Source organism: Salvelinus alpinus, chromosome 3 (assembly GCF_045679555.1).
Source record: "Salvelinus alpinus chromosome 3, SLU_Salpinus.1, whole genome shotgun sequence".
Taxonomy (NCBI): Eukaryota; Metazoa; Chordata; class Actinopteri; order Salmoniformes; family Salmonidae; genus Salvelinus; species Salvelinus alpinus.
In genome coordinates, this window is record NC_092088.1 from 28,755,273 (window position 1) to 28,783,259 (window position 27,987).

A 27,987-nucleotide genomic window follows, 5' to 3' on the forward strand; every position below is an offset into this window, starting at 1 on the left:
TATCAAGGCAAAGGGTGGCTATTTGAAGAATCTCAAATATAAAATATATTTTGATTTGTTGAACACTTTTTTGGTCACTCCATGATTCCATATGTGTTATTTCATAGGTTTGATGTCTTCACTATTATTCTACAATGTAGAAAATAGTAAAAGTAAAGAAAAACCCTAGAATGAGTAGGTGTTCGAAAACTTTTGACCGATAGTCTATATATAAAATTATATATATATGCAAAAAATATACATGGGTCATTGGAAATGATGCAGACAATTACATTGATAGAAGCCAAAATCTATCTGCAATATTAAATCTGATATGCCCCCTAAAAAAAATATATATACTGGTTGGTAGGTGATCAAATACTTATGTCATGCAATAAAATGCTAATTAATTACTTCAAAATCATACAATGTGATTTTCTGGATTTTTGTTTTAGATTCCGTTTCTCAACGTTGAAGTGTACCTATGATAAAAATGACAGACCTCTACATGCTTTGTAAGTAGGAAAAGCTGCAAAGTCATTCCCTATCTGTTGCAGCATTCAAATGGTGGCCATCATGTCTGTAAATCACAACATTGAAGATGATGAGTGATTACAGCATTTCCACAAATTGTGTCATACACAACACAACTTAATCCTTGAGGACAGCATTTTGTTGACAACATGGTGGTTTACACTGGCTACTGTGTGTGAATTATGGAAGAATCTAACCGCAACTGTGGGTTCATTTGAGTGTGTGGTCACTTAGGCCTGCCTGCACATCAACCAATACTGGGACCATTGGAGACTTGGGATGCTTGAATGTCTTCGGGTCTGCGTCTATGAAGGACATGTACAAAAATGAGGAAGTTAATTAACATGTGTCTTCGATTGAATTCAAAGTTTACGCAAATTGTAAAATAAGCAATAGGATGCACCAACCCAGCTAACAAAATTACGTTCCAGGATGTGACCACAAAGTTAGTTTTGTCCCCACATAAGTCATGATAACGTTATTGTGAAACGTGCCTTCTACATAGCTGTGTACGCTGACAAAACTTACATATCAAGTCTTTTCAGGTCGTAGAAATTTGGGGGATTTTAAACAGCTAAATAACGTTATTCAGTAACGTTATTAGAGATGTCCATGAATCTTCCCTGAACACACCTTATTGGTACTGTTTGTCCCACTGACGAAAGTTACGTTCCCAGTGGTTACCAGAAACTGCATTTTGTGGGGCTCTCAATGTACTTTCTGACGTTTAGCAACGTTATGAGGTTGACCTAAAAATAATGTTTTCCTGAAACGTCTCCTACATGTACCTGGGGTGTCAGCTGACGTAAGTCACGTCCCAAGTCTTTTCAGTACGTAGAATTGTGGGGGATTTTAAACAGTTAAATAACATTATTCAATAACATTATAAGAGATGCCCTTGAATCTTCCAGAAACGTGCACACTTACGTGCCTTGTTGGTACTGTAGGTACACACAGACGGAAGTTACGTTCCCAGTAGTTACCAGAAATTGCATTTTGTGGGGCTCTCAATGTACATTTTTTTTTACTTAAACTGCATCACAATAGATTCGGAAACAATATCACAGCAATAAGGTCACAAAATAATAAGTCAGTAAAAACATGAACACTGCACTCCAATCAAGAACTGTAAAACTGCTTAAAGATAAAAGTGTGCTTCACTTGCATCATCATTTTATGAAGCACAATACAAAAAAAGTTGTCATTATTTTAACCTACTTCCTGATGCATGTAATGCACACAATGGAAGAAGAGTAGTTAAGAAGGCTCTACACGGAATCTGATTGGTTTAGTCACCGCCCTCTTTGCTGGTTCCTCGTCAGATTCAACATCGGAGGTGTCAACCCACCGTTTGGCTCGTTGCTCTGCCACAAAGAAATTGTCTGTATGTGCAATAAACATGGTCATAAATACTTTCCTATTAACACTGACAAAAGGGGTCAATTGAGTATTAGTAATTCACAAAGTAATACTTTCAGCAAATAAATATAGTACTTAAGAGGGGGACGTTACTGACTCTACTGACCAGGAGTGGGTTGCACCTGTTAGACACTAAGGTGTAAGAGATAAGTTGGTTCTACCTACGCCCGACGTAATGATTTAGAAAATTGAACAAGATGTGACATGACTAGCCATGAAACACTTACCTTGGAAACTAGTGATAGATGTATACACTTAGCTTTTGCTACGCCAGGGTGTAAAAACTATTACTTACAACCATGTGGTGACACAGATTTACGCCTGGCTTAGAACATATTCTACTTTGGAACTAGCCTTACGTATAGGATTACGTTCAACTGATGCAACCTGCTCCAGAGCCACACAACCAAGCATACATGGCAATATAAACGGGAGTGGATTGATACAGTAAAATATTGTTTTACCAGTGGATGAAAAGATGGAAATTCTGTACTTCTCCCATAATATTTTGTCAGGCCGGTCTCCTCTCTTAATCATTGCTGCGCTGGCATTTCTTGGCCAGTAGCAAGATATGACTGAACTATTTATTCATCTCTTTGGCTGACAATGGTAAACCATTTAACTGATCAACTCACCCCATCTCCCTCCTCCACCCCACTGCTCTGGTACAACTTCAACAGTGTTCTCTATTACAAAATGTACAACATAATAATGCTGTGTGCCCTGTGCAGAAAAACAAAACTCAAATTCCACACCGTCTCTTGATTTACCAGGCAAGACAATTTGCAAAACTAATACAGCTTGTGAACTTGGCTGTAGCTAAAAGGGGTTTGCGACAGGCTGTGCAAAATTGTAAGCACAACATGAGTGCCATGGTTCTCCTCAAATATAATAGCTTGCTTTAACAAGACTGCTCTTTGCAATGAGATGCATTTGTGCGCTCCTCGCAGTGGTGCGGAAAGTCCAATACAGTCTTGAGTCACAGAGACTCAGCATGTAAGATTCCAGATGCTGAAACACCCTGCAGAGGTTAGTATCAGAGGCATCTTCTTGGCTCACTACCTCACAGCATGACCTATCATTAAGTACGTAGGCATTGTTTGGCCATCTCATTTTGATGACCTGTTGGCGGGGAGAAGCTCGAACGTGACTGCCTCCCTGAACGGACCATCTTCTTTAGTTGTTGCAAGTAGTTCTCAAACTTGAACGCACTACAGTTGTCGAGGCAGCTGTGTTCTTCAGCATCAGCAGTGAGGTGTAGGAGAGAGTGAACATTATACACAAGAAATGTGTCTCCAAACAGAACCCTTCCCTGCTCCACAAATAAGTTCAGTAAAGCATGAGCATAGGCACTGTGGATTGAAGAAAGTTGAGGAGAAACTAACATGCACATGGCAACACTGAAGGCCATGAAGTGTGTGTACTGTTCTACAGACAAGATTCTTCTCAGGACTAAGTTCTCAGTGTAGAGTAGAAACTGTCTGAATTCTGTGGCCTTTCAAATGGTCAAGGTCATCCAATCCCCGTGGTTTGTGAGCAAAGCAGTCTGGAATTGAATCATTTAGTCGGTTTAGTCGTTGACTGACCTCCTTGACTTGCACCAACGGTAACCTGGCCCGAGTCTTTCCCCTAGTCCACACCATCAAGAGCTTCCGGGTTACTCCGATGCAACAAAGGTGCATATAGTCAGTTGCGAATGACTTCACCATATCAATGGGGAGGATGCAAAAAGGAGAGATTTTCCCTTCATGGTGATGTTCTGGCTGTACCAATTCCCTAAAGGATTTGTCAGTTCTGAGACACAGGTTTTTTACCTGCGGGTACGTCATCCTCCCACCATACCTGCCTTTTTGTGTGCACCTGTCACAGCCATAGTATCCAGAATACATCTTTATGCACTTTCACTTGCAGTGTTTTGTCTCCCCACTTCAAGCCAGTCTGCATCAACTCTTTCAGCTCCAGCAAAGTGTCATGGAAGAATTCCAGTGAGCTTGGTTTTGATGATGCCATTGCAAGTGACAGAGGAAACACTGTGGGTGGTGAAACTTCACTTTAAATCTGACAAACTCCACATCAAACTTGACTTCAACACAAACATTGACAGTGGAAGGCAAATCTGGATGACCATTAGACTGCAGCATCTTCAGAAGTGCATCAACAGCATTGGGTTTCACTTGGAAATCACTTATCCAGGTTGCCAGGTCCTCTGAAGATAGAATATTTTTCAACATCATCATTGTCAGAGTCAGTTGTCTCCTGAATTGCACAACCAGCATTGGTTTCAGTCTCTGAATCTATGTCACTGTGTGAAGGCAGTCTTGGACGAGTACCACCTACTGACTCAAGCTCACCATCTGACTCTTCGTCAGCGTGTGTTGGCAGTCTTGGAGGAGTACCACCTACTGCCTCAACTTCACAATCTGACTCTTCGTTAGCGTGTGGTGGCAGTCTTGGAGGAGTACCACCTACTGCCTCAACTTCACAATCTGACTCTTCGTTAGCGTGTGGTGGCAGTCTTGGAGGAGTACCACCTACTGCCTCAACTTCACAATCCGACTCTTTGTCAGCGTGTGTTGGCAGTCTTGGAGGAGTACCACCTACTGCCTCAATGTCACTATCTGACAAACTTTGACTCTCAGATTCAGTAGGACTGTTATCTTCACTCTTCGTGTCAGACTGGCTGATGAGACTAGATCCACTTTCATTGTCACCGTCTTCCTTCTTCACCCTTTTTTTCTTAAGGGTGGTTTTGTCCCTTGACCCGTGTTACACAAGCGAATTAAACGGTCTGAAAATGATGAAACAAGGATATAACCATGGCTCTACACATACAGTACAATATGAAATTGGACTGCCTTACTTGTCCATTGAAAATGAATAACCAGTTAGACAACACATAGGTTTTCCTTTTTTGAAGACATTTTCAATCTTCAGAACATAAGTAAAGAAATAGAAAGAACATTCATCTCTACTACCCAAGACGTCCATGATATCAGAATCATAATATTGAATCATAACTTAAATGAGAAAAGAGATGACTACAGCTTCTCAGGAAATCGTGACACTGCAAGGCGTTTGAATAATGTTGGTGTTATAGAACGGATAAATTGCACTTTTCATAATCTGGATTGTGCAAATTTAGACAGCCCTTTAGTTAAAATGTATGTATCAAGCCATAAGCTTGCATGACATTTTTTTACATTCTTATGCTAGTAATAGACCAAGAACACTTGTCAATGTTGTTCATCAGGGCCCAAGAACACGATTACTGAACCCTGTAACACAGGCTGTGATTGCGCAGTATAACACAGCTGTGCAAGACATCTTACTCACAATAGCTTTTTCTTATTTTACACCCTCAGTCACCTTCCTGAAACACAAGTGAACAAATTCCACACGGACTGAGTGGAAATCAGCAAATTGAGTTCCAATATCTATTTGATCACGGCTAGCACACAAAGGAACCACAGCAACAAAAAAAGTACACCACAGCAACAACAAAAAGTACACCACAGCAACAACAAAAGTACACCAAGTTAAATGGCTACATTATATCTATTCAAAGCCCTCGTGAGTGAATAAGTTGCGCAAACATAAAAACCATCAGGTTGATGTTTATTTGAATAAGTATATGGAGCATTCTGGAATGGAACGGAAGTATATATGATTCCCCAGAGAAAACGGTGCCAGTCTTATAGTTCACAAATCAAAAGAACAGGTGGAACAGCATATTTCCATACGGAACGAAGTGATCGGACAGATCGTTTACATGACAGTGGATTGGTGTAATTCAGTGATATGCCCTGTTTACTGTCCGGTGAGGAGTCAAACTTACTGGTGCATAAGCCTGTGACCATTTGCGTCTGTTTCCTTCTGATCAGAAACCAGTTGTTCATAAACAAGACAACTTACCCAAAGGCAGAGGCCGAGTTATAAATAAATAAACGTGAGTCATTAAATTAATCAGGAAATCATTTTCTAATCAAGACAAAAGTATTTCCTCTAAAGAAATTGTTCCACAACAGGTAACGTCACCTCTGGCAACACATTACACAAGCGCACAATTCAACGTCATAACATGGTCCAACCACATTCACCCGCTCTTAATAAGACGGTCTATATAAACACTGGGAACACACACACACACACACACACACACACACACACACACACACACACACACACACACACACACACACACACACACATACACACACACACACACACACACACACACACACAGTTACATTAGTTCGCATTTTGTTAACAAGCTGCCTGGTGGTGGAGAGCTAGTTTCTTTACACGTGCTATTGAAAGTCCGTAGATCACGAGTGGGAAAAGGCACTGGCTGGAGTCTTTTTCAGTTTAACTAGCTTGCCACCGAGTAACCGACACAAAGTAACGTTACTTGCCACAAATGAATGTGACCATACCAGTCTGTTTTCGATGGTAACTGTACAGCTAGGTTGGTTAGTTGTTTATGAGCTCTAAAATATGCTCTTCGCTGGCCATGGCAGAACACTGACATTACTGTCTTGTAGGAAATCACGCACAGATCGAGCAGTATGGCTGGTGGCATTGTCATGCTGGAGGGTACCATGTCAGGATGAGCCTGCAGGAAGGGTACCACATGAGGGAGGAGGATGTCTTCCCTGTAACGCACAGAGTTGAGATTGCCTGCAATGACAACAAGCTCAGTCCGATGATGCTGTGACACACCGCCCCAGACCATGATTGACCCTCCACCTCCAAATTGATCCCGCTCCAGAGTACAGGCCTCGGTGTAACGCTAATTTCTTTGACGAAAAATGCAAATCCGACCATCACCCCTGGTGAGACAAAACCACGACTCGTCAGTGAAGAGCACTTTTTGCCAGTCCTATCTGGTCCAGCAACGGTGGGTTTGTGCCCATAGGCGAAGTTGTTGCCGGTGATGTCTGGTGAGGACCTGCCTTACAACAGGCCTACAAACCCTCAGTCCAGCCTCTCTCAGCCTATTGCGGACAGTCTGAGCACTGATGGAGGGATTGTGCGTTCCTGGTGTAACTCGAGCAGTTGTTGCCATCCTGTACCTGTCCCGCAGGTGTGATGTTCGGATGTACCGATCCTGTGCAGGTGTTGTTGCACATGGTCTGCCACTGCGAGGACGATCAGCTGTCCATCCTGTCTCCCTGTAGCGCTGTCTTAGGCGCCTCACAGTACGGACATTGCAATTTATTGCCCTGGCCACATCTGCAGTCCTCATGCCTCCTTGCAGCATGCCTAAGGCAGATTCACACAGATGAGCAGGGACCCTGGGCATCTTTCCTTTGGTGTTTTTCAGAATCAGTAGAAAGGCCTCTTTAGTGTCCTAAGTGTTCATAACTGTGACTTTAATTGCCTACCGTCTGTAAGCTGTTAGTGTCTTAACAACCGTTCCTCAGGTGCATGTTCATTAACTGTTTATGGTTCATTGAACAAACATGGGACACAGTGTTTAAACCCTTTACAATCAAGATCTGTGAAGTTATTTGGATTTTTATGAATTATCTTTGAATGACAGGGTCCTGAAAAAGGGACATTTCTTTTTTTTCTGAGTTTAGCTGGCAAGCTTCCTCGCTAGTTAGATAGCCTGACATCATAAAACTGTCTTTATCTTGGGAGCTGGGAGTACATGAACTTACTTGTAAGGTTTAAATAGTACACGCTGGATAACCTACCTTTCGTAAAAACTTCCAGGAGGGGAACTGTGTTGGGTCAGTCGGAGTCGATGGCGTCTTGGCTGTTCAGCTGTGTTGTTTCACTTTCAGCAATTAGTAGCGTAGCTGCTTTTTTCTGGCGCCAGCCTCAGAATCGTTAGTACCCACACCCACTTTTATATTTGCAATGATGGATAATGGAGTCAAAGGGAATATTCAGGATGAACCATCGTCAGGCCACCACTACTGCTAGCTACTTTATCTGGCTGTAGCTAGCTGCAGGCAGCATAGGTGGGCATACAGGATCCGCCCTTTTGGGCTTATTTCCACTTTTTACACATAGTTTAATAACGTATTTACATACAGCTATTACCAACATACGGGTATCGGTGTAATCCCCCTTCTAGTATACATAACAAATCCTTTTGGCTGAACATTATTGAAAACACACTAAACACGGTTTTAACAGGATATTTAGCACACAAAAAACGCAAACTATGCCACTACTGATTAAAAAAATATATTATTATTGTTATAGGCTGTGTTCGTAAATTAATATGATATAAAATATATATTTTCAGGTATCGTTCCCTCTTCCATAGGCCTATACCGAGGTCAAAATGACATTGAACTTCCATACATTTATTAAATCTGTAAAATTATGGAGAACAAAACATTGATGTGGGGAAGAGCTGGATCCACTTCCTTTACTCCAAACACAAGTATGCTGGCTCCAATATCTTGGGATCTCTGTCGTGGAGTGATATTCAAAGCTCAGCGTAGATATCTTCTCTGAATAACCTCTGTTGCCTTGAATGGCATTGGGCCATTGGGCATTGGGCCATGCTTGTGATCAAGTAAAATCGTCTTCACTAGGAAAATGCGGAAAAGGTTGAATCTGGATTTATATACAAGATATGCAAATAATGTAAGCATTCAAACATGAATGAATGGAGATGATGGGTACACAGTCCACGGTGTTGAGTCCAAGTATATCTGATCTGTATATGTCACGATCGTGTGGAGGAGAGACGGACCAAAACGCAGCATTTGGAAAATAAGCCATCTTCCTTTTATTAATGAAGAAGGCAAAACGAAACAAAAACACTTACAAACTAACCAAAACAATAAACGACCGTGAAGCTAATAAACGTAGTGCACATACACAGGCTACAAACGTTCAGACATAGACAATTCCCCACAACAAACTAAAGCCTATGGCTACCTTAAATATGGCTCCCAATCAGAGACAACAGAAACCAGCTGTCTCTAATTGGGAACCCATTCAGGCAACCATAGACTTTCCTAGACAACTACACACAACATAGACACAGCTAGACAACTATACTAAACATAAAGCCAACTACTCTAAATAAACCCCCTAAACCTTACAATCACCCTGGACACTACAAAACCCACATAAATACCCATGTCACACCCTGACCTAACTAAAATAATAAAGAAAACAAAGAATACTAAGGCCAGGGCGTGACATAGCCCCCCCCTTAAGGTGCGAACTCCGGGCGCACCAGCACAAAGTCTAGGGGAGGGCCTGGGTGGGCATCTGACCACGGTGGTGGCTCAGGCTCAGGGCGAGGTCCCCACCCCACCATAGTCAATCCCAGCTTATATCTCCCCCTACAAATGACCACCCTCATATTACCCCCACTTAATCTTTTGGGTAACATCGACACAAGGGGCAGCACCGGGATAAGGGGCAGCACCGGGATAAGGGGCAGCACCGGGATAAGGGACGGCAGCTCCGGGCTGAGGGACGGCAGCTCCGGGCTGAGGGACGGCAGCTCCGGGCTGAGGGACGGCAGCTCCGGACTGGCTGGCGGATCCTGGCTGGCTGACGGATCCTGGCTGGCTGACGGCTCTGGCTGGTCATGGCTGGCTGACGGCTCTGGCTGGTCATGGCTGGCTGACGGCTCTGGCTGGTCATGGCTGGCTGACGGCTCTGGCTGGTCATGGCTGGCTGACGGCTCTGGCTGGTCATGGCTGGCTGACGGCTCTGGCTGGTCATGGCTGGCTGACGGCTCTGGCTGGTCATGGCTCGCGGAAGGCTCTGGCTGGTCATGGCTCGCGGAAGGCTCTGGCTGGTCATGGCTCGCGGAAGGCTCTGGCTGATCCGGTCTGGCGGAAGGCTCTGGCTGATCCGGTCTGGCGGAAGGCTCTGGCTGATCCGGTCTGGCGGAAGGCTCTGGCTGATCCGGTCTGGCGGAAGGCTCTGGCTGATCCGGTCTGGCGGAAGGCTCTGGCTGATCCGGTCTGGCGGAAGGCTCTGGCTGATCCGGTATGGCGGAAGGCTCTGGCTGATCCGGTCTGGCGGAAGGCTCTGGCTGATCCGGTCTGGCGGAAGGCTCTAGCGGCTCCTGTCTGGCGGACGGCTCTAGCGGCTCCTGTCTGGCGGACGGCTCTGTAGGCTCATGGCAGACGGGCGGCTTTGCAGGCTCATGGCAGACGGGCGGCTTTGCAGGCTCATGGCAGACGGACAGTTCAGACGGCGTATGGCAGACGGGCAGTTCAGGCGCTGCTGGGCAGACGGGCAGTTCAGGCGCCGCTGGGCAGACGGGCAGTTCAGGCGCCGCTGGGCAGACGGGCAGTTCAGGCGCCGCTGGGCAGACGGCAGACTCTGGCCGGCTGAGACGCACTATAGGCCTGGTGCGTGGTACCGGAACTGGAGGTACCGGGCTGAGGGCACGCACCTCAGGGCGAGTGCGGGGAGAAGGAACAGTGCGTACAGGGCTCTGGAGACGCACAGGAGGCTTGGTGTGTGGTGCCGGAACTGGAGGCACTGGGCTGGAGACACGCACCATAGGGAGAGTGCGTGGAGGAGGAACAGGGCTCTGGAGATGCACTGGAAGCCTGGTGCGTGGTGTAGGCACTGGTGGTACTGAGCTGGGGTGGGAAGGTGGCGCCGAATATACCGGACCGTGAAGGAGGACACGTGCTCTTGAGCACCGAGCCTCCCCAACCTCACCAGGTTGAATGATCCCCGTAGCCCTGCCAGTGCGGCGAGGTGGAATAGCCCGCACTGGGCTATGCAGGCGAACCGGGGACACCACCTGTAAGGCTGGTGCCATGTACGCCGGCCCGAGGAGACGTACTGGAGACCAGATACGTTGGGCCGGCTTCATGGCACTCGGCTCGATGCCCAACCTAGCCCTCCCAGTGCGGCAAGGTGGAATAGCCCGCACTGGGCTAAGCACGCGTACTGGGGACACCGTGCGCTTTACCGCATAACACGGTGTCTGACCAGTACGACGCCCTCTTACTCCACGGCAAGCCCGGGGAGTTGGCTCAGGTATCCAACCCGGCTTCGCCACACTCCCCTTTAGCCCCCCCCCAAGAAATTTTTGGGTGTTACTCACGGGCTTCCAGCCACTCTGCCTTGCCTTTGCCTCATAAAACCGCCTCTCCGCTTTCGCTGCCTCCAGCTCCGCTTTGGGACGGCGATATTCCCCTGGCTGAGTCCAGGGTCCTTTGCCATCCAGGATCTCCTCCCATGTCCATGAGTCCTGTTTACTTTGCCGCTGTTGTTGGTTCCGATCATGCTGCTTGATCCTGTTGTGGTGGGGAATTCTGTCACGATCGTGTGGAGGAGAGACGGACCAAAACGCAGCATTTGGAAAATAAGCCATCTTCCTTTTATTAATGAAGAAGGCAAAACGAAACAAAAACACTTACAAACTAACCAAAACAATAAACGACCGTGAAGCTAATAAACGTAGTGCACATACACAGGCTACAAACGTTCAGACATAGACAATTCCCCACAACAAACTAAAGCCTATGGCTACCTTAAATATGGCTCCCAATCAGAGACAACAGAAACCAGCTGTCTCTAATTGGGAACCCATTCAGGCAACCATAGACTTTCCTAGACAACTACACACAACATAGACACAGCTAGACAACTATACTAAACATAAAGCCAACTACTCTAAATAAACCCCCTAAACCTTACAATCACCCTGGACACTACAAAACCCACATAAATACCCATGTCACACCCTGACCTAACTAAAATAATAAAGAAAACAAAGAATACTAAGGCCAGGGCGTGACAGTATAGACATTGATGGAACATGGCTGATTAGGCCACATGGATCAGAATGATGATTTCAGCATGGGTTACATCATGGAGCCGAGAGCCATTTGTGTCAAGAAAGCTAGGCCCTGTGTGCAAGGAAAATGACATCGAGGGCACCATTTGTTCTTCAACAACACAGCATACAGGATGATCAAAACAGACCAAATGGGTTACACACAGGGAAACAGGCTTGGTTATCAATTGTTTAAACAGTTCTGGTACTCTGCTTCAAAGGCACAAAAGGCATTCCTTCACAATATACTTGCTTGCCAATGCCGATTCCTGTACTTCTTGCATCTGCAATAGTCTTGAGAACCTGGTTATGCCGCCAACACTCTCCCAAAGGCTTTGGGTTACGTCTCAAAATGTGCTTCAGCAATCGTCATCTGGAACATAACAGGCATGCTAGAGACTCCAACTGAACAGGTTGGATAGATTGCGTTGAACCTCAGAAATGTCCTGGATATGGGACTTGATACACTGTAGCCCCACTTCCACAAGACTTCCTCTCAACTGTCTGTTTCCACCAGGCTCCTTGCTTCCTCATACCCACTATTTGACATATCTTATCTCCCTGCACTGCTGCGCTTACTTTATCCTACACTAAAGGCCCTCTTTACCTTGGCAGTCATATTTGGGGATAGATAGACCAGCTGCTCCCGAGAGTCACTGCTGCCACAAGACTACTGTGGAGCAGTCAGGTATTTATCCTGGCTCGGGCCGCATGTTTTTTCACACACGGGGTTACTCCGTTACACAACCACAAGAAACACTATCCAGGCTCCATGCAGACTGTCATCCATGGCCATTAGCAATCTGGTCCCTGACATGAAAGCAAAGCTGCATTGTGCTACATTCAAGTTAATGTTGAGACTTAAATTCCTGACTTTTCCTGCATGAGTTATTTAGAGAATAGATAAAGGACAGCCCTAGCAACATTTTACTTTATTTGTTTCTTTGATTTGAGCATTGTTTTAATATATGTATTATGATATACACTGTATTTACTTTAAGTGTAATATTCCAGAATGTCTATTTATTATTCTAATGGTAACTTTATGTAATAAACTCTTAACATTATGAAATGTTCGTAGAAAGATATTAGATAACAAGGGAGTTTTAAGTCAAATGTTTGTTTATTTAGAAACACGATTGCAATGTTGTTTATAGACACGTTACAACTCTCAAATAAACATTCCAAAATGTTCTTTGGATATTCACAAAGTAGTCTGAGGAACTTTTTGGGAACATTACAAATACTACTACAGTGTCACCAAAGTGTCCTGACATTCAGAACCTCCAAAGTACTTACTGAAAACATAACTATATCCATATGTAGTCAGATATACCACCACTTGACATACTGACAATGTTCCATGAAGTCTATCTATAATTCTCTCTGCAACTTTTGATGTAACTATGCATGGCTCTATACCGAATGCTCTGAATAGTTATATCCCAACATTGACCTGACATTTAGAAAATTGAAAGGACTAGCTGGGAATGTTGTGAAGGTTCCCAAAATGTTATTAATTTTAGAACTTGCCTAGACTTTAAATTTAAAAAAAACAAATCATAATGTCCCCTTGTGCTCAGAAAGAAAATGTGACATATAGATCACAAAGGGACATACTGCACAATAGATATTTTTCCTAAGTACTTTTCAGTAACACAACTGCAATGTTGTTTGTAGACACACCAGGGCTCTCAAAGGAACATTCCTAAATGTTCTTTGAATATCCCAAAAGTGATCTGACATTCACTGGACTCATTGGGAATGTTATGTAGAATATTGCCAAAGTGACCTGACAATCGGTACATTTCAGGAACCTTCTGGGAACGTTACAAATACTACTAAAATGTCACCAAAGTGTCCTGACATTCAGAACCTTCAAAGTACATACTAAAAACGTAACTGACACTCATATGTAGTCAGAAATACAGCGTTACATGTACACCACCACTTGACTAACTGACAATAATCCATAATATCTATTTATAATTGTCATTGCGATGTGAAATAACTATGCACGGCTCTTTCTGAAATTAGAGTTATATGAAAACATTATTTTTAGGTCAACCTCCAAACGTTGCTAAACGTCAGAAAGTACATTGAGAGCCCCACAAAATGCACTTTCTGCTATTCACTGGGAACGTAACTTTCGTCAGTGGGTTCCTGCAGTAGCAATGAGGTACGTAACGGTGTGCACGTTCAGGGAAGATTCAAGGACATCTCTTATAACGTTACTAAATAGCGTCATTTAGCTATTTAAGTTCCATGAAAAGACTTGGGATGTAACTTTTGTCAGCTGACACCACAGCTATGTAGAAGGCACATTTCGCAATAACGCCATCATGACTTGTGTGGGGACTAAAATAACTTTGTGGTCACATCCTCAAATGTAATTTTCTTAGCTGGGTTACTACGATATCCCGAAATTGACCTGACATTTAGGGATCTGACATTCACAACATCTACTAGTCTCATTGGGAACGTTCTGTAAAATATTGCCAAAGTGACCAGACATTCAGTACATTTCAGGAACCTTCTGTGAACGTTACAAATACTACTACAATGTCACCAAAGTGTCCTGACACTCAGAATGTCTAAATTACTTATTTTGAATGTAACAAATGTTCCTACACACTTAGAAAAACAACGTTACAAGTGTACCACCACTTGACTTACAGACGACGTTCCAAAATGTTTTTCTATCTTTCGATTGTAACGTTATGTGAAGACAAACCATAGCTCTAAATCAAACATAATGAAATGTTCCTAGGATTTCTCCAAAACAACATGATATTCAGAACCTTTCATGGACGACCAAGGAATGTTTTTAATGTTCCCATGATGTCTGTTTAGCGACCAGATATTTATAACCTCTATAATACTTATTAGAAACATTATGAATGTGCCTATAATGTCCCAAACGGGCTATGACATTCAGTACCTTTAGAAGACTTAAGGGGAACGTTACAAATGTCTCATATGTTCCTTGTTAGCAGGGAAACTATTACACATAAGACTACCACACAGGCCAGTGCAATAGCCCACACATGGAGAGGAACCTAAAGGCACATACAGTACCAACCAATATTACTCACCCGACAGACAGGGTAAGTGTGAACCAGTGCTGCCTTTGCTGCAGTCTTCTGGTTGCTCCCTTCTTAGCACCCACCACCTTGGTATCAGTCAACAAGTTGAACTTCAACTTGAGAGTGGAGCATGCGTTATATTTTTTATTTAACTAGGAAAGTCAGTTAAGAACAAATTATTATTTCCAATGACGGCCTACCCCAGCCAAACCCGGATGACACTGGGCCAATTGTGCGCCGCCCTATGGGACTCCCAATCACAGCCAGATGTGATACAGCTTGGATTTGAACCAGGGACTGTAGTGACACCTCTTGCACTGAGATGCAGTGCCTTAGACCGCTGCGTACAGTATACAGGGTTGGGTAGGTTACTTTCTAAATGTAATCTGTTAGTTACTAGTTACCTGTCCAAAAATGTAATCAGTAATGTAACTTTTGGATTACCCAAACTCAGTAACGTAATCTGATTACATTCCGTTAATTTTAGATTACTTTCCCGTTAAGAGCCATTAAAAGAAGACAAAAATGTATGTTACCAATTGAACGACATCTATTGCAGGATAAATCAATGTTAAAGTTTACATAGCTGGCCATGTATGGATGTTAAATTTTAATTTAAGGGTTGGTTATGTAGGCTTCTTCTAACCCATCGCTTTCTTCTACATATAATAATACGATTAAATTATATCTTTACATAAATGATATATATCAATGTCCAAAAATAGATGTAGCAACTACAGATTGCCCCTCTAAGTCCATTAGGCCTATGGATTTTTATTTATCAGTGTGAATTAGATTGAGCAATAAAAGCCCCACTTTTATTCCATAGGCTGGGATCTGCACTGTGCAGCTGTTGCAAGAGGGCATTTTTCACTGGCTGTCCACTGGTTTCAAAAACAATAATTGATAGGCAGCTTAAACTTCTTGAATTCAACCATTATTGGGCTCAAATTCTTATTGAGATTTGTGAACAACCACAATCCGTAAGGCACAAATAGCTAAATGAGAGAGCAGCAGTGTGATTCACATCAATGTGCTATGTAAATATGAATAATAAGTGATATCCGTATTGCCGTAGACTACACCACTGCTGTCATCCTTACCGCCAAGCGTTTATTCAAGTTACATAATCTTTGGATGCTAACAGCAGTCGCACCATTGGAAGACATAGTTTGGACTGTAGCCTACAAAAGCCTATTCCTGCTCTTTTCCCGCGATCCATCAAATACATTTGTCATCATAAAATCAAATCAAATTTTATTGGTCGCATACACATGTTTAGCAGATGTTATTGCGGGTGTAGCGAAATGCTTGTGTTCCTAGCTCTGACAGTGCAGAAATATCTAACAATTAGTATCTAACAATTTCACAACAATACACACATCTAAAAGGTATCGATTTAAGATTAAAGAACATATATTTGGACAAGCAATGTTGGCACGGCATAGACTAAAATACAGTAGAATAGAATAGAATACAGTATATACATATGAGATGAGTAATGCAACATATGTAAACATTATTAAAGTGACTAGTGTTCCATTAATAAAGTGTCCAGTGATTTCAAGTCTATGTGCAGTACAGTATATAGGGCAGCAGCCTCTAAGATGCTAGAGATGGCTATTTAACAGTCTGATGGCCTTGAGATAAAAGCTGTTTTTCAGTCTCTCGGTCCCAGCTTTGATGCACCTGTACTGACCTCACCTTCTGAATGATAGCGGGATGAACAGGCAGTGGCTTGGGTGGTTGTTGTCCTTGATGTTCTTCTTGGCCTTCCTGTGACATCAGGTGCTGTAGGTGTCCTGGAGTGCAGGTAGTTTGCCCCTGGTAATGCAATAGTGGTCTCTGACTTGTGGTCAGACTCTCTCAGGTGGAACAAACTTAAACTTGCACCTTTTTTCAATGCAGATTTGAATGTCATTGAGAAAACAGAGAAGTGTCAAAGTGTTTTTTCTCACAAACATTCTTTCTGAATTTAAAAGTAATCGTCGAAGTAATAATCTAGTTTTTCAAAAGTATATGTAATCTGATCACAATATTTTTGCTGGTAACATAACGGATTACAGTTACCATTTTTTGTAATCCGTTACTCCTCAACCTTGGTTATATAGCAATACCATAATTCTAAATGAATTGTACCCATAGTACAGAATAATGAGTTAAACGGTGGACAGCTCCAGATCTGAATGGCAGGAGTGTATATAAGCTTTTGTTACAGCCCAGCTCATACATGATTACAAATCATATTGCCTATTGCTGTGATTTGTTATTTGATTATTTAAATCAGGTGTCAGAGCTGAGCTCAGAGCAGGGTTGCAAAATTCCGTGAACTTTCAATAAATTCCCTGGTTTTCCAGAAATCCTGGTTGGAAGATTGCAGATTTCCTGCTCATACCCTTCTGATTCCGTGAATCCTAAACCGGGATTTCAGGAAAAGCAGGGAATTTTTTGAAGGTTCTCAGAATTTTGCAACTCTAGCTGGGACAAAACCTTTCACACACTCCTGGTCTCACAGGACTTCCTGCAATGACTGAAACAGACCAAAGCATGAGAATAGTGTTCCAGGTTGAAATATCTTATATAGTTGATAGGGGATTAGACTCTGGCACATCCATTGGTTCTGGAATAAAGAAAGTGCAAATAAGGTTTGCAATTTGGCATCAATAACATGACAGTAATTCTACCTCAAAAACAAACGTGTGAATACCAATTAATTTAAAACCCACCATAGCATGTAGGACTAAATAAGATTACATACTTTTGCCTACAAGATATACTAATGATCTGCTGTCCAGAGGGTAACAGCAAACAGATCAATGTCTTCGCACAGTAAAGTAAGCACACTGTTGATTCAACAGAGGATGCTAATCAATCCATCTCTGAAACCTCTCAAAAAGCCAGAACAAATTAATACAGCTAGCTAGCGTAGCTACATGTCAAGTAGTAATTGAAAAGGGCTACCCACCCCTCACCCACAGACACAAACATTATCAAGAACGCTTAGCTTCACCATCAAAGATAGCTAGCTAGTCAACTAACATCTAGACTGCTGGTTTATAAAACCTAAAGAAAGTTAAACTTGTTTTTATGAATTTCGCATGCATTTAAATTGCTAGACAAATAGGCAGCTAATGTAGCCATCTATTCAGGCTAATGTTGCTAACTAGCTAACCATGAGTTAGATCAGGGGTGGGCAATTCCAGTCCTTGAGGGCCTGATTGGTGTCACAATTTTGCCCCAGCCCCAGCTAACACACCTGATTCCAATAATCACCTAATCCCCTATGAAAAAATGAATGGTGGAAAAAACTATTAGAACCATTTCCATGTTTGACCGCCAGGTTTTATGGGTATTATGACTCATACTATGGTCCATTATAGGCTTGCGCTCTTAGTAGTGATGTGCCTCTAGGCCTTCGAGAAGAAATCCAATTGAAAAAATGTAAATGGGAAAAATGGTCTCACCCATTGCAAGTCAAAATGTGATCAAATCAACAACAAAAAATGTCACTTGCGCCGAATACAACAGGTGTGTAGACCTTACAGTGAAATGATTACTTACAAGCCCTTAACCAACAATGCAGTTTTAAGAAAACACCTAAAAAAAAACAAGAGATAAGAATAACAAATGATTAAAGAGCAGCAGTAAAATAACAATGGAGGGGCTATATACAGGGGGTAACGGTACAGAGTCAATGTGTCTCGAGGTAATTGAGGTAATATGTACATGTAGGTAGAGTTATTAAAGTGACTGTGCATAGATAATAACAGATAGTAGCAGCAGCGTAGAAGAGGGGGGGGGGGGGGGGGGGCAATGCAAATAGTCTGGGCAGCCATTTGATTAGATGTTCAGGAGTCTTATGGCTTGGGGGTAGAAGCTGTTTAGAAGCCTCTTGGACCTGGACGTGGCGCTCTGGTACCGCTTGCCGTGTGGTAGCAGAGAGAACAGTCTATGAAGTCTGGAGTCTTGGAGTCTTTGACAATTTTTAGGGCCTTCCTCTGACTGCGCCTGGTATAGAGGTCCTGGATGTCAGGAAGCTTGGCCCCGGTGATGTACTGGGCCGTACGCACTACCCGCTGTAGTGCCTTGTGGTCGGAGGCCGAGCAGTTGCCATACCAGGCAGTGATGCAACCCATCAGGATGCTCTCGATGGTGCAGCTGTAAAACCTTTTGAGGATCTGAAGACACATGCCAAATCTTTTCAGTCTCCTGAGGGGGAACAGGTTTTGTCATGCCCTTTTCATGACGGTCTTGGTGTGCCTGGACCATGTTAGTTTGTTGGTGATGTGGACGCCAAGAACCTGCTCCACTACAGCCCCGTCGATGAGAATGGGCGCTTGCTTGTTTCTCCTTTTCCTGTAGTCCACAATCATCTCCTTTGTCTTGATCACGTTGAGGGAGAGGTTGTTGTCCTTGCACCGCACGGTCAGGTCTCTGACCTCCTCCCTATAAGCTGTCTCATGATTGGTTGATTCCATTGCCACTCCACAATTCTGCTCTAATACAGTTAAATGGCAGAGGGATTATGTATAGTTTCTGAAGGCCTAGCCAATTGCTCATCTAGATAGCTAGATTTATCTCCCAAAAGACCACCCCAAAAAATACCATTGAAGGGCCTCCCGAGTGGCGCAGTGATCTAAGGCACTGCATCGCAGTGCTGAGGCATCACTACAGACTGGGGTTCGATCTCAGGCTGTGTCACAACCGGCCGTGACCGGCCGTGACCGGGAATCCCATAGGGCGGCACACAGAGTCATCCGGGTTAGGGGAGGATTTGGCCGGGGGGCTTTTCTTTCCTGCGACTCCTTGTGGTGGGCCGGGCGCCTGCAAGCTGACTTCAGTCGTCAGTTGAATGGTGTTTCCTCCGACACATTGGTGTGGCTGGTTTCCGGGTTAAGCGAGCAGGTGTTAAGAAGCAGCACTGCTTGTTGGGTCATGTTTCGGGGGACGCATGACTCAACCTTCGCCTCTCCCGAGCCTGTTGGGGAGTTGCAGCTATGAGACAAGATTGCAACTACCAATTGGATATCATGAAAAATTGGGGCGAAAAAGGGGGTAAAATTACTTTATCAATCCTTGGGCCTTCTCTGAAGGCCTAGAAGGCCGTTATAGTTCCCCGCTGGTACAGACACACTGCTGGCTAAACGCAACAGTCTCTTGCACTTGAATGAATTGAGGAAAAATTGTACTTACCATGACTGTGATAGGTGGTTGTCTCACCTTGCTACCTTTAGATGAAGTTTCTGCATATCACTGGTAGAAACGGGCCAGCTAATTTTCACATAGTACTGCCCTGAGGAGGTGTATCCAATTGCTGTGAGAAAAATTTAAATGTCTGTGTTTGTAGCCAGCACTTTCAGCCAGAGGATTTCAAAACGGAACTGAAGTCTCAACTGATGGGGTTGCATATGTCGTTGAAAGGTGATGCTATTCCATCGACTTTCCCCTTCACTTCAAAGAGGAAGGCCTCCGGTCAGCCAACATCAGCACAGAAGAAAATAAGTCAAGCTGAGGTAACGTAGCTAATGTTACCTAGCTAACTAGCTAGCTAACTACATTTGTTTACCTAAACCAAACTCTAGCTAGCTAGCATTCAAAATACACTGGCTTGACTATCTGGTTATGTGATTTGTAGCTTTGCAAGCTAACGTTAGCTTCGTTAGCGTACGTTAGCTAGCCAACTAACTAACTTCCACAGAGGCAAATGTGACTAATGTTATGTAACGTTACGTCTATTTAAAGTCTGATCCCATCAACATCTGCAGCGGCATCAACATTACGCTCAGCACCAGCAATTAGTGTAAATCACCTTCTAAAATCTTATTCAAATCTATTAAATCTTTCCATGACTCAATGATGAGCAAATAAATATACTGTTGAGGGTGGGTATTGTGTGTCAAGGTTAGTATGCATGATCTATTGAGTGTGTATTGATGGGGATAAAGTAGTAACATTTTGGCTAATCACTGACTACTGTGTGTCCTACAGACTAATCCTGCTGCTGCTGATGATGATGACCTTGACCCTAGCTTTAGTAGTACAGAGCCTGTAGACCCATTGGATGAAAGCTTTCAGCCTGGAATAAGGTCGAGCTCAAGGTCATCTGACTTCGAAACAAGCCAGGGCAGCCAAAGGTATTTAAATCACCAACACACTAAACTGTCTACAATAGTGCTCCTCAAACTTTTCACACCCTTGCAGTCAGTTCATTGAGGAGAGGGTCTGTTAGTGTACTTTTCTAGCCTATTCACTCTATTGTTGGCCGTGCTTGTCTACTCAACAGCACAACTGTAGGTGCTCGTGCACAACAATACATGACTAGACTGTCTACAAGTCAAGCCAACTCAAACTTTTCACACCTTTGCTGACATCCCATTTCAATGCCCCATTATTGACTCTGAGTTTAACAAAACACATACCCGTCTACTGTTCCCATTTTTGTTTACAAATGAATCTAGTTTATTGTATGGCTACACATCCTCATGATTAGTCTTCATGTCTTTCCAGGAGACTTACATTACATTTAAATCTTCTGCGAGAGGTCGAAGCTGTGGGTGGTGAAGAACATCGCCAAAGCCTGCTAAACCAGCTGCCATTACCCAACACAGAAATAGGTTCACCAGCTGAAGAACATTCTGGAACCTGCTTGAAACATTCAACCAACACACATCCATATTCAGTTAGACTGATGTTGTAGTATAATATAGAATGCCTTGTATGCTCACAACGTCATTGTGGTATAGATATTGCTAGATGTTGTACATATGTACTTTATATAAAGGTGTTTTATATAATATTTTTTACAAGTGTACTGACAAGTGACCAAATGATTCCAGCTACAGATATTTTTTTGGCAGAAGTAGAGATGTCATTTTGTTTTTACAACTTTCTCCCTATCTATGTTTCATAGCGAGTCATTTATTATAGTGTATAGTGCCTTGCAAAAGTATTCATACCCCTTGGATTTCTTCACATTTTGTGTTACAAAGTAGGATTAAAATTGATTTAATTGTATTTTTTTGTCAACAATTTACAGATAATAGTCTGTAATGTCAGTGGAAGAACATCTTAACATTTTTTTTTTAATAGAAATTAAAAAGCTAAAATATAGTTGTTGCATAAGATTCCGCTCCTTGAGTCAATACATGTTAGAAACACCTTTGGCAGCGTTTTCAGTTGTGGCTCTTCTTGATTAAGTCACTAGGAACTTTATACACCTGGATTGTGTAATATTAGCCCATTATTATTTTCATAATTCTTCAAACTCTGTCAAGATGTTGGGGATCATGGCTAGACATCCATTTTCAAATCTTGCCATATATTGTCAAGCAGATCTGTAACTTGGTCACTCAGGAACATTCACTGTCTTCTTGGTAAGCAACTATTGTGTAGATTTGGCCTTGTATTGAAAAATATTGTCCTGCTGAAAGTTGAATTCTTCTCCCAGTGCTTTCCGAGGACGATGTAAGACCTTTAAACAGGTTAAGATTCACAAAGCCACAGGGCCAGACGGATTACCAGGACGCGTACTCAGAGCATGCGCTGACCAGCAGACAAGTGGCTTTTCAAGCTCTTCCTGACCCAGTCTGTAATACCTACATGTTTCAAGCACCACCATAGTCCCTGGGCCCAAGAACGCCATGGTAACCTGTCTAAATGACTATCTCCCCATAGCACTCACACCTGTAGCCATGAAATGCTTTGAAAGGCTGGTCATGGCTTACATCAACACCATAATCCCAGACACCCTGGACCCATTACAATTTTTATACCTCCCCAAAAAATCCACAGATGCCACAATCTCTATTGCACTCCACACTGCCCTTTCTCAACTGCGCAAGAGGAACACCTGTCTGAGAATGCTGTTCATTGACTACAGCTCAGAATTCAACACCACAGTGCCAGCTTGTCACCAAATTAACGACCCTGGGCCTGAACAACTCCCTCTGGAACTGGATCCTGTACTTTTAGTAGGCAACTTCTTGGCATCCAACTGCAAGGTGTAACAGAGGGTAGTTCGTACGGCCCAGTGCATCACTGGGGGCGAACTCCCTGCCATCCAGGAACTCTATACTAGGTGATGTCAGATGAAGGCCCTAAAAATTGTCAAAGACTCCAGCCACCCAGGTCATAAACTGTTACCGCAGGCAAGTGGTACCGATGCACCAAGTCTGGAACCAACAGGACCCTTAACAGCTTCTATCCCTAAGCCAGTTAGTTACATAGTTAACCTAATAGTTAAATAGTTAAACTTTTTTTAGACACACGCTGCTGCTACTGTTTATTGTCACTTTATTCCTAGTTACAGTGAGCTCCAAAAGTATTGGGACAGTGACACGTTTTGTTTCCGCTCTGTACTCCATCACTTTGATACAATGACCGAGGTTATGATCGATTGAACCCTTTAGAAATTACAGCACTTTTTGTACATAGTGCCTCCATTTTAGGGGACCAAAAGTATTGGGAGGAATTCATTTATATGTGGAGTAAAGTAGTCAAAGTTTAGTATTTGGTCCCATATTCATAGCACGCAATGATTACATCAAGCTTGTGACTCTACAAACTTGTTGGATACATTTGCTGTATGTTTTGGTTGGGTTTCACATTATTTTGTTCCCAAAATAAATGGTAAATAATCAAATCAAATCAAATGTATTTATATAGCCCTTCTTACATCAGCTGATATCTCAAAGTGCTGTACAGAAACCCAGCCTAAAACCCCAAACAGCAAGCAATGCAGGTGTAGAAGCACGGTGGCTTGGAAAAACTCCCTAGAAAGGCCAAAACCTAGGAAGAAACCTAGAGAGGAACCAGGCTATGAGGGGTGGCCAGTCCTCTTCTGGCTGTGCCGGGTGGAGATTATAACAGAACATGGCCAAGAAGTTCAAATGTTCATAAATGACCAGCATGGTCAAATAATAATAATCACAGTAGTTGTCGAGGGTGCAACATGTCAGCACCTCAAGAGTAAATGTCAGTTGGCTTTTCATAGCCGATCATTGAGAGTATCTCTACCGCTCCTGCTGTCTCTAGAGAGTTGAAAACAGCAGGTCTGAGACAGGTAGCAGGTCTGGGACAGGTAGCACGTCCGGTGGATCGGTCAGGTTTCTATAGCCGCAGGCAGAACAGTTGAAACGGGAGCATTTATTGTTACTTTTATTATTATTGTTTAACTTTTCTATTATTGATCTATTTTCTTTCTCTCCGCATTGTTGGGAAGGGCCCGTAAGTAAGTATTTCACAGTCTACACCTGTTGTTTACGAAGCACGGGACAAATACAATTTTATTTTGTTTGTGCATTATTATTTTATTTGACTGAAGCAGCTTTTCCACTAGGATTGTGCTTTTGCTTAGCTCCATCCTGTTGGTTTTTATCCTGAAAAACTCCCCAGTATTTGGAAATGTCAAGCATACCTATACCATGATGCAGCCAACACCATGCTTGAAAATAAGTAGGCAGTTACTCAGTGATGTAGAGTGTTGGATTTGCCTCAAACATAAGGCTTTGCATTTCGTTTTTTTGTAGTATTACTTTACTGTCTTGTTGCAAACACCAGGGGTATTCAACTTTTACCCTAAGAGGTCCAGAGCCGGCTGGTTTCTGTTCTACAGATAGCTAATTGCACAGACCTGGTGTTCCTGGTTTAAATCAGTCCCTGATTAGAGGGGGAAATGTAATGAAAAAAAGCAGTGGAACTGGCTTCGAGGTCCAGAGTTGAGTTTGAGGGGCATCCACGATGCATGTTTTAGAATATTTTTATACTGAATATTTGTATTCTTATTTTTACTCTGTCATTTAAGTCTATTATGTATTATTATGGAGTCACTACCATGTTGTTGATCTATCCTCTCATCACAGCCATTGAACTCTGTAACTGTTTTCAAATCAACAATGGCCTCATGGTAACATTCCTGAGCAGTTTCATTCCTGTCCTGCAGCTCAGATCAGAAGGACGACTGTATCTTTGATGTGTCTGGGTGGTTTAATACATAATCCACAGCATATGACCATGCTATGCTTCAAGATATATTCAATGTCTGATTTGTTATTGTTACCCATCTACCAATCACTTATTTGAGGCTTTCGAAAAATTCCCTGGTCTTTTGTAGTCGAATCTGTGCTTTAAATGCAATACGTGACTGAGGGACCTTACAGATGTTGTATGTATGGGGGACAGAAGAAGGGTTAGTCATTCAAAAATCATGTCAAACCTTATTATCTAACTTATTATGCGATTTGTTAAGCAACATTTTACTGAATACTTATGCAATGACAAAACATCTTCAACTTTGACCTTACAGAGTATTTTGAGTAGATTGTTGACAAAAAAGACAATTACATCAATTGTAACACAATTGTGTTGTAACACAATAAAATGTGAAGAAATCCAAGGGGTCTGAATACTTTTGTAAGGCACTGTATACTATATATATGCTACTACAAGACAGGTCGCGGGAGAATGCTCATGAATGGATTTCGGGAATTTTGGAATATTGATAAGCGGCAGTTGGGACGTTGAGTGCCCATCGTCTCAATGCTCATTTTGGCCAACACACTTGCAGACTCGAGTGATCACTGTCGAACACATCAGCTAGTGGCCACTCAATGAAGGGCTTAGGAGCTAAGTGTTCGGTTTGAGATTCAGCCATGCTTTCAAAGGTGCTATCCAACACCTGACACCAATGTAGGGGTACCCTGACTGGGACTCAAACCCTGGTCCCTGTGACTGTCGTTCCAAAACAGTTATACAATGTTTTTGTGAGGTCGCTTGGTGTGAACACTAGGTGTTGTACTGAGGTTGTTTAGTATTTTGTACAATGGGTTCAACTTTATTTTGTATTTTGTTTATTCGCTTGCTCACCTCACTTAAAAAAAATATGAATTCTGTTAAACCGTTAATAAAATGTGTATGGCCTTGTTTAAGTTATCCTCTTATCCAAACACTGAAAGAGATGGGCACAGTGCGGCAGAAAGGCTAGCTGGAGCCATAGATAGCTGCCCTCTTTTTATAGACATAAAATAATACTCACTCGGAGACGTGGACCACTCACGACAACAGGTTAGGATTTTCGAACATGTTATTGATCACCGTAGGCGCACCCTAGCTCAAAATGGGAATATCTCAACCAGTCTCCCAAAGTCATCTAGTGTGTAAAAACGCAAAAGCCAACTCTCCAGTCTTTGATTCCCTCCTTCTCCTGCTCCTTTAGGTTCCTTTGCCAGTAGAGAAGATCAACTCCACTGAACACCCAGTGAAGGTGGGCCTGTCTGACGCGTTCATGGCCCTCCTCCCCTCTCCACAGTCCTCAGGTCAGTCACGACAAGACTACACTCACACCTGCCATCCAATATCCTTCCCTCTCTACTGTACCCAGACCAGTTTTAGACGGACCGTCATGTTCTTTGTGTGAATGTCACAAGGTCAAAAATACTGGCCCTACTTCTACTTGATATCCTCTCTATAGACGCAAGACGGCGGACCATCTATGAGTACCATAGAGTAGAGATTGACACCACCAAGATCATCAATCACTCTGCCTTTGAGTTCACTCCATTGCCCAGTGAGTATGCACTGTGCTCACAGACTCCTACTCGGCCAAACTTGTGACATCATGATGGCAGTTTCACGCTCCCCAAACCCGCCCCCCCCAATACAAGCCTGTAAAAGTTGTAATGGATCACTTGTCTTATTTTCCCAGCATGTCTCCAACACACCACCTGTGAACTCTGTCTCATATCCAACCTGACAAATGGCTGTGGTTGGTGCAACACACTGCAAAGGTGAGGTGTGTGTGTGTGTGTGTGTGTGTGTGTGTGTGTGTGTGTGTGTGTGTGTGTGTGTGTGTGTGTGTGTGTGTGTGTGTGTGTGTGTGCGTGTGCGTGTGCGTGCGTGCGTGCGTGAGAGTTTGCATGATTTTGCATGTGTATGTATACATGTGAGTGTTAGACTTAATGTCATGTAAGAAAGACTAACATGAGATGTAAAAATTGTTTATTAGTATAGTATTGTGAATTATACTGCATAATTGTCGTCTCTCGCGGTCCTCTCCACATGTATTTCAGATGCTCCGATGGAATTGATCGTCACAGACAGGAGTGGCTCGACTACAACTGTCCTGAAGAGGTGAGATGGTATTAGATCGTTGGGCCGAAAAAGCAGAAATTACATCGACCAACCGTTACTCCACCTCTCCCGGCATTATTCTTTTGTAACTTTCTTTCAGGCAAAAGAGGGCACTTGTGAAGACTACACTCAGGGTGGCCCTGAGGGTTCCACGGGGTCCTTCAACCACTCGGCCCCAGAGCCCACGCCCTCCCCTGCAGTGCTCTCAGATATCCCCGTCACTGAGGGTGAGTTGGGGGCCGAAAGCACCACCCGTCTGCTGGGTCTGAGTTATAGTGGTGCCCAGGGTTGCTGGCCACTCACATACCAAATCAGCACACCCCGATTAGCTTATGAAAGATAGTATGGTCCAGCCCAAATAAATGGTCCAGTCCAATGCCGACATAGGAAATCAATGTTGCCAGGTTGAGACATTTAACAATTTCCAGATTTAAATATTTTTCTCCCTATGTTTCTAAAGACACCGTAGTATAATTATAAGGAGACATTTCAAGTTTCGCTATGTAGCTGCAACCCAAATCCACCCTCGAAAGATTGATAAATATAGTGAGATGCCAATCCATGCTTTCTGTGCTTGCATTCTGTTGTCTGGGTTCTGTCTGTCTGTCGATTTGTTTCTCTATGTCCGTCTATCTCTTCCCATCTCATGTGTCTGTACAACAATACTCTCTTTTTGTCCACAGATGACACCAAACTTTTCATTCGCTACAATGGTGGTGGTGAGTTGGCTTGTAGTTGGTTGGCTATGTGGGTGTTTTGCATAGGTCAGTGAGGCTGCCTGGTTGTGAGTAATGTTACCCTTACCCGGAAGCACTGACCATAGACATGACTGAGCCACTGAGAGGATAAACTCAGTAAAAAAATATAAAAAAAAGATCCTGAATGCAACTATAAATAAAATATACATTTTAGTGCGCTACCTACTGAAAGACAATATCCTGGCTGTTCCAAGCCTTTATTATCACCAACCATTCCAGGCCAATTGGAATGCTGCTGAAGTCTTGAGTTCATTGTGTTGTACTGTAAGTCTTTTGTGTTTCTGTCGTTGTGATGTGT

At 43.1% G+C, this 27,987-nt stretch overlaps 1 protein-coding gene across 2 annotated transcripts in view; it reads left to right on the plus strand.

Annotated features, from left to right (window-relative positions):
- Positions 1 to 27,987, plus strand: part of plxdc1 (plexin domain containing 1) — a 113,170-nt gene that overhangs the window by 79,133 nt on the left and 6,050 nt on the right. The window contains exons 7-12 of one of the 2 annotated variants that reach the window (XM_071392436.1): positions 26,018 to 26,117; positions 26,273 to 26,368; positions 26,507 to 26,588; positions 26,871 to 26,931; positions 27,032 to 27,158; positions 27,615 to 27,650. In XM_071392436.1, coding sequence (XP_071248537.1) covers positions 26,018 to 26,117; positions 26,273 to 26,368; positions 26,507 to 26,588; positions 26,871 to 26,931; positions 27,032 to 27,158; positions 27,615 to 27,650 — 502 coding nt within the window. The remainder of the gene's footprint in view (positions 1 to 26,017; positions 26,118 to 26,272; positions 26,369 to 26,506; positions 26,589 to 26,870; positions 26,932 to 27,031; positions 27,159 to 27,614; positions 27,651 to 27,987) is intronic. The other variant, XM_071392437.1, reaches the window with a different exon arrangement.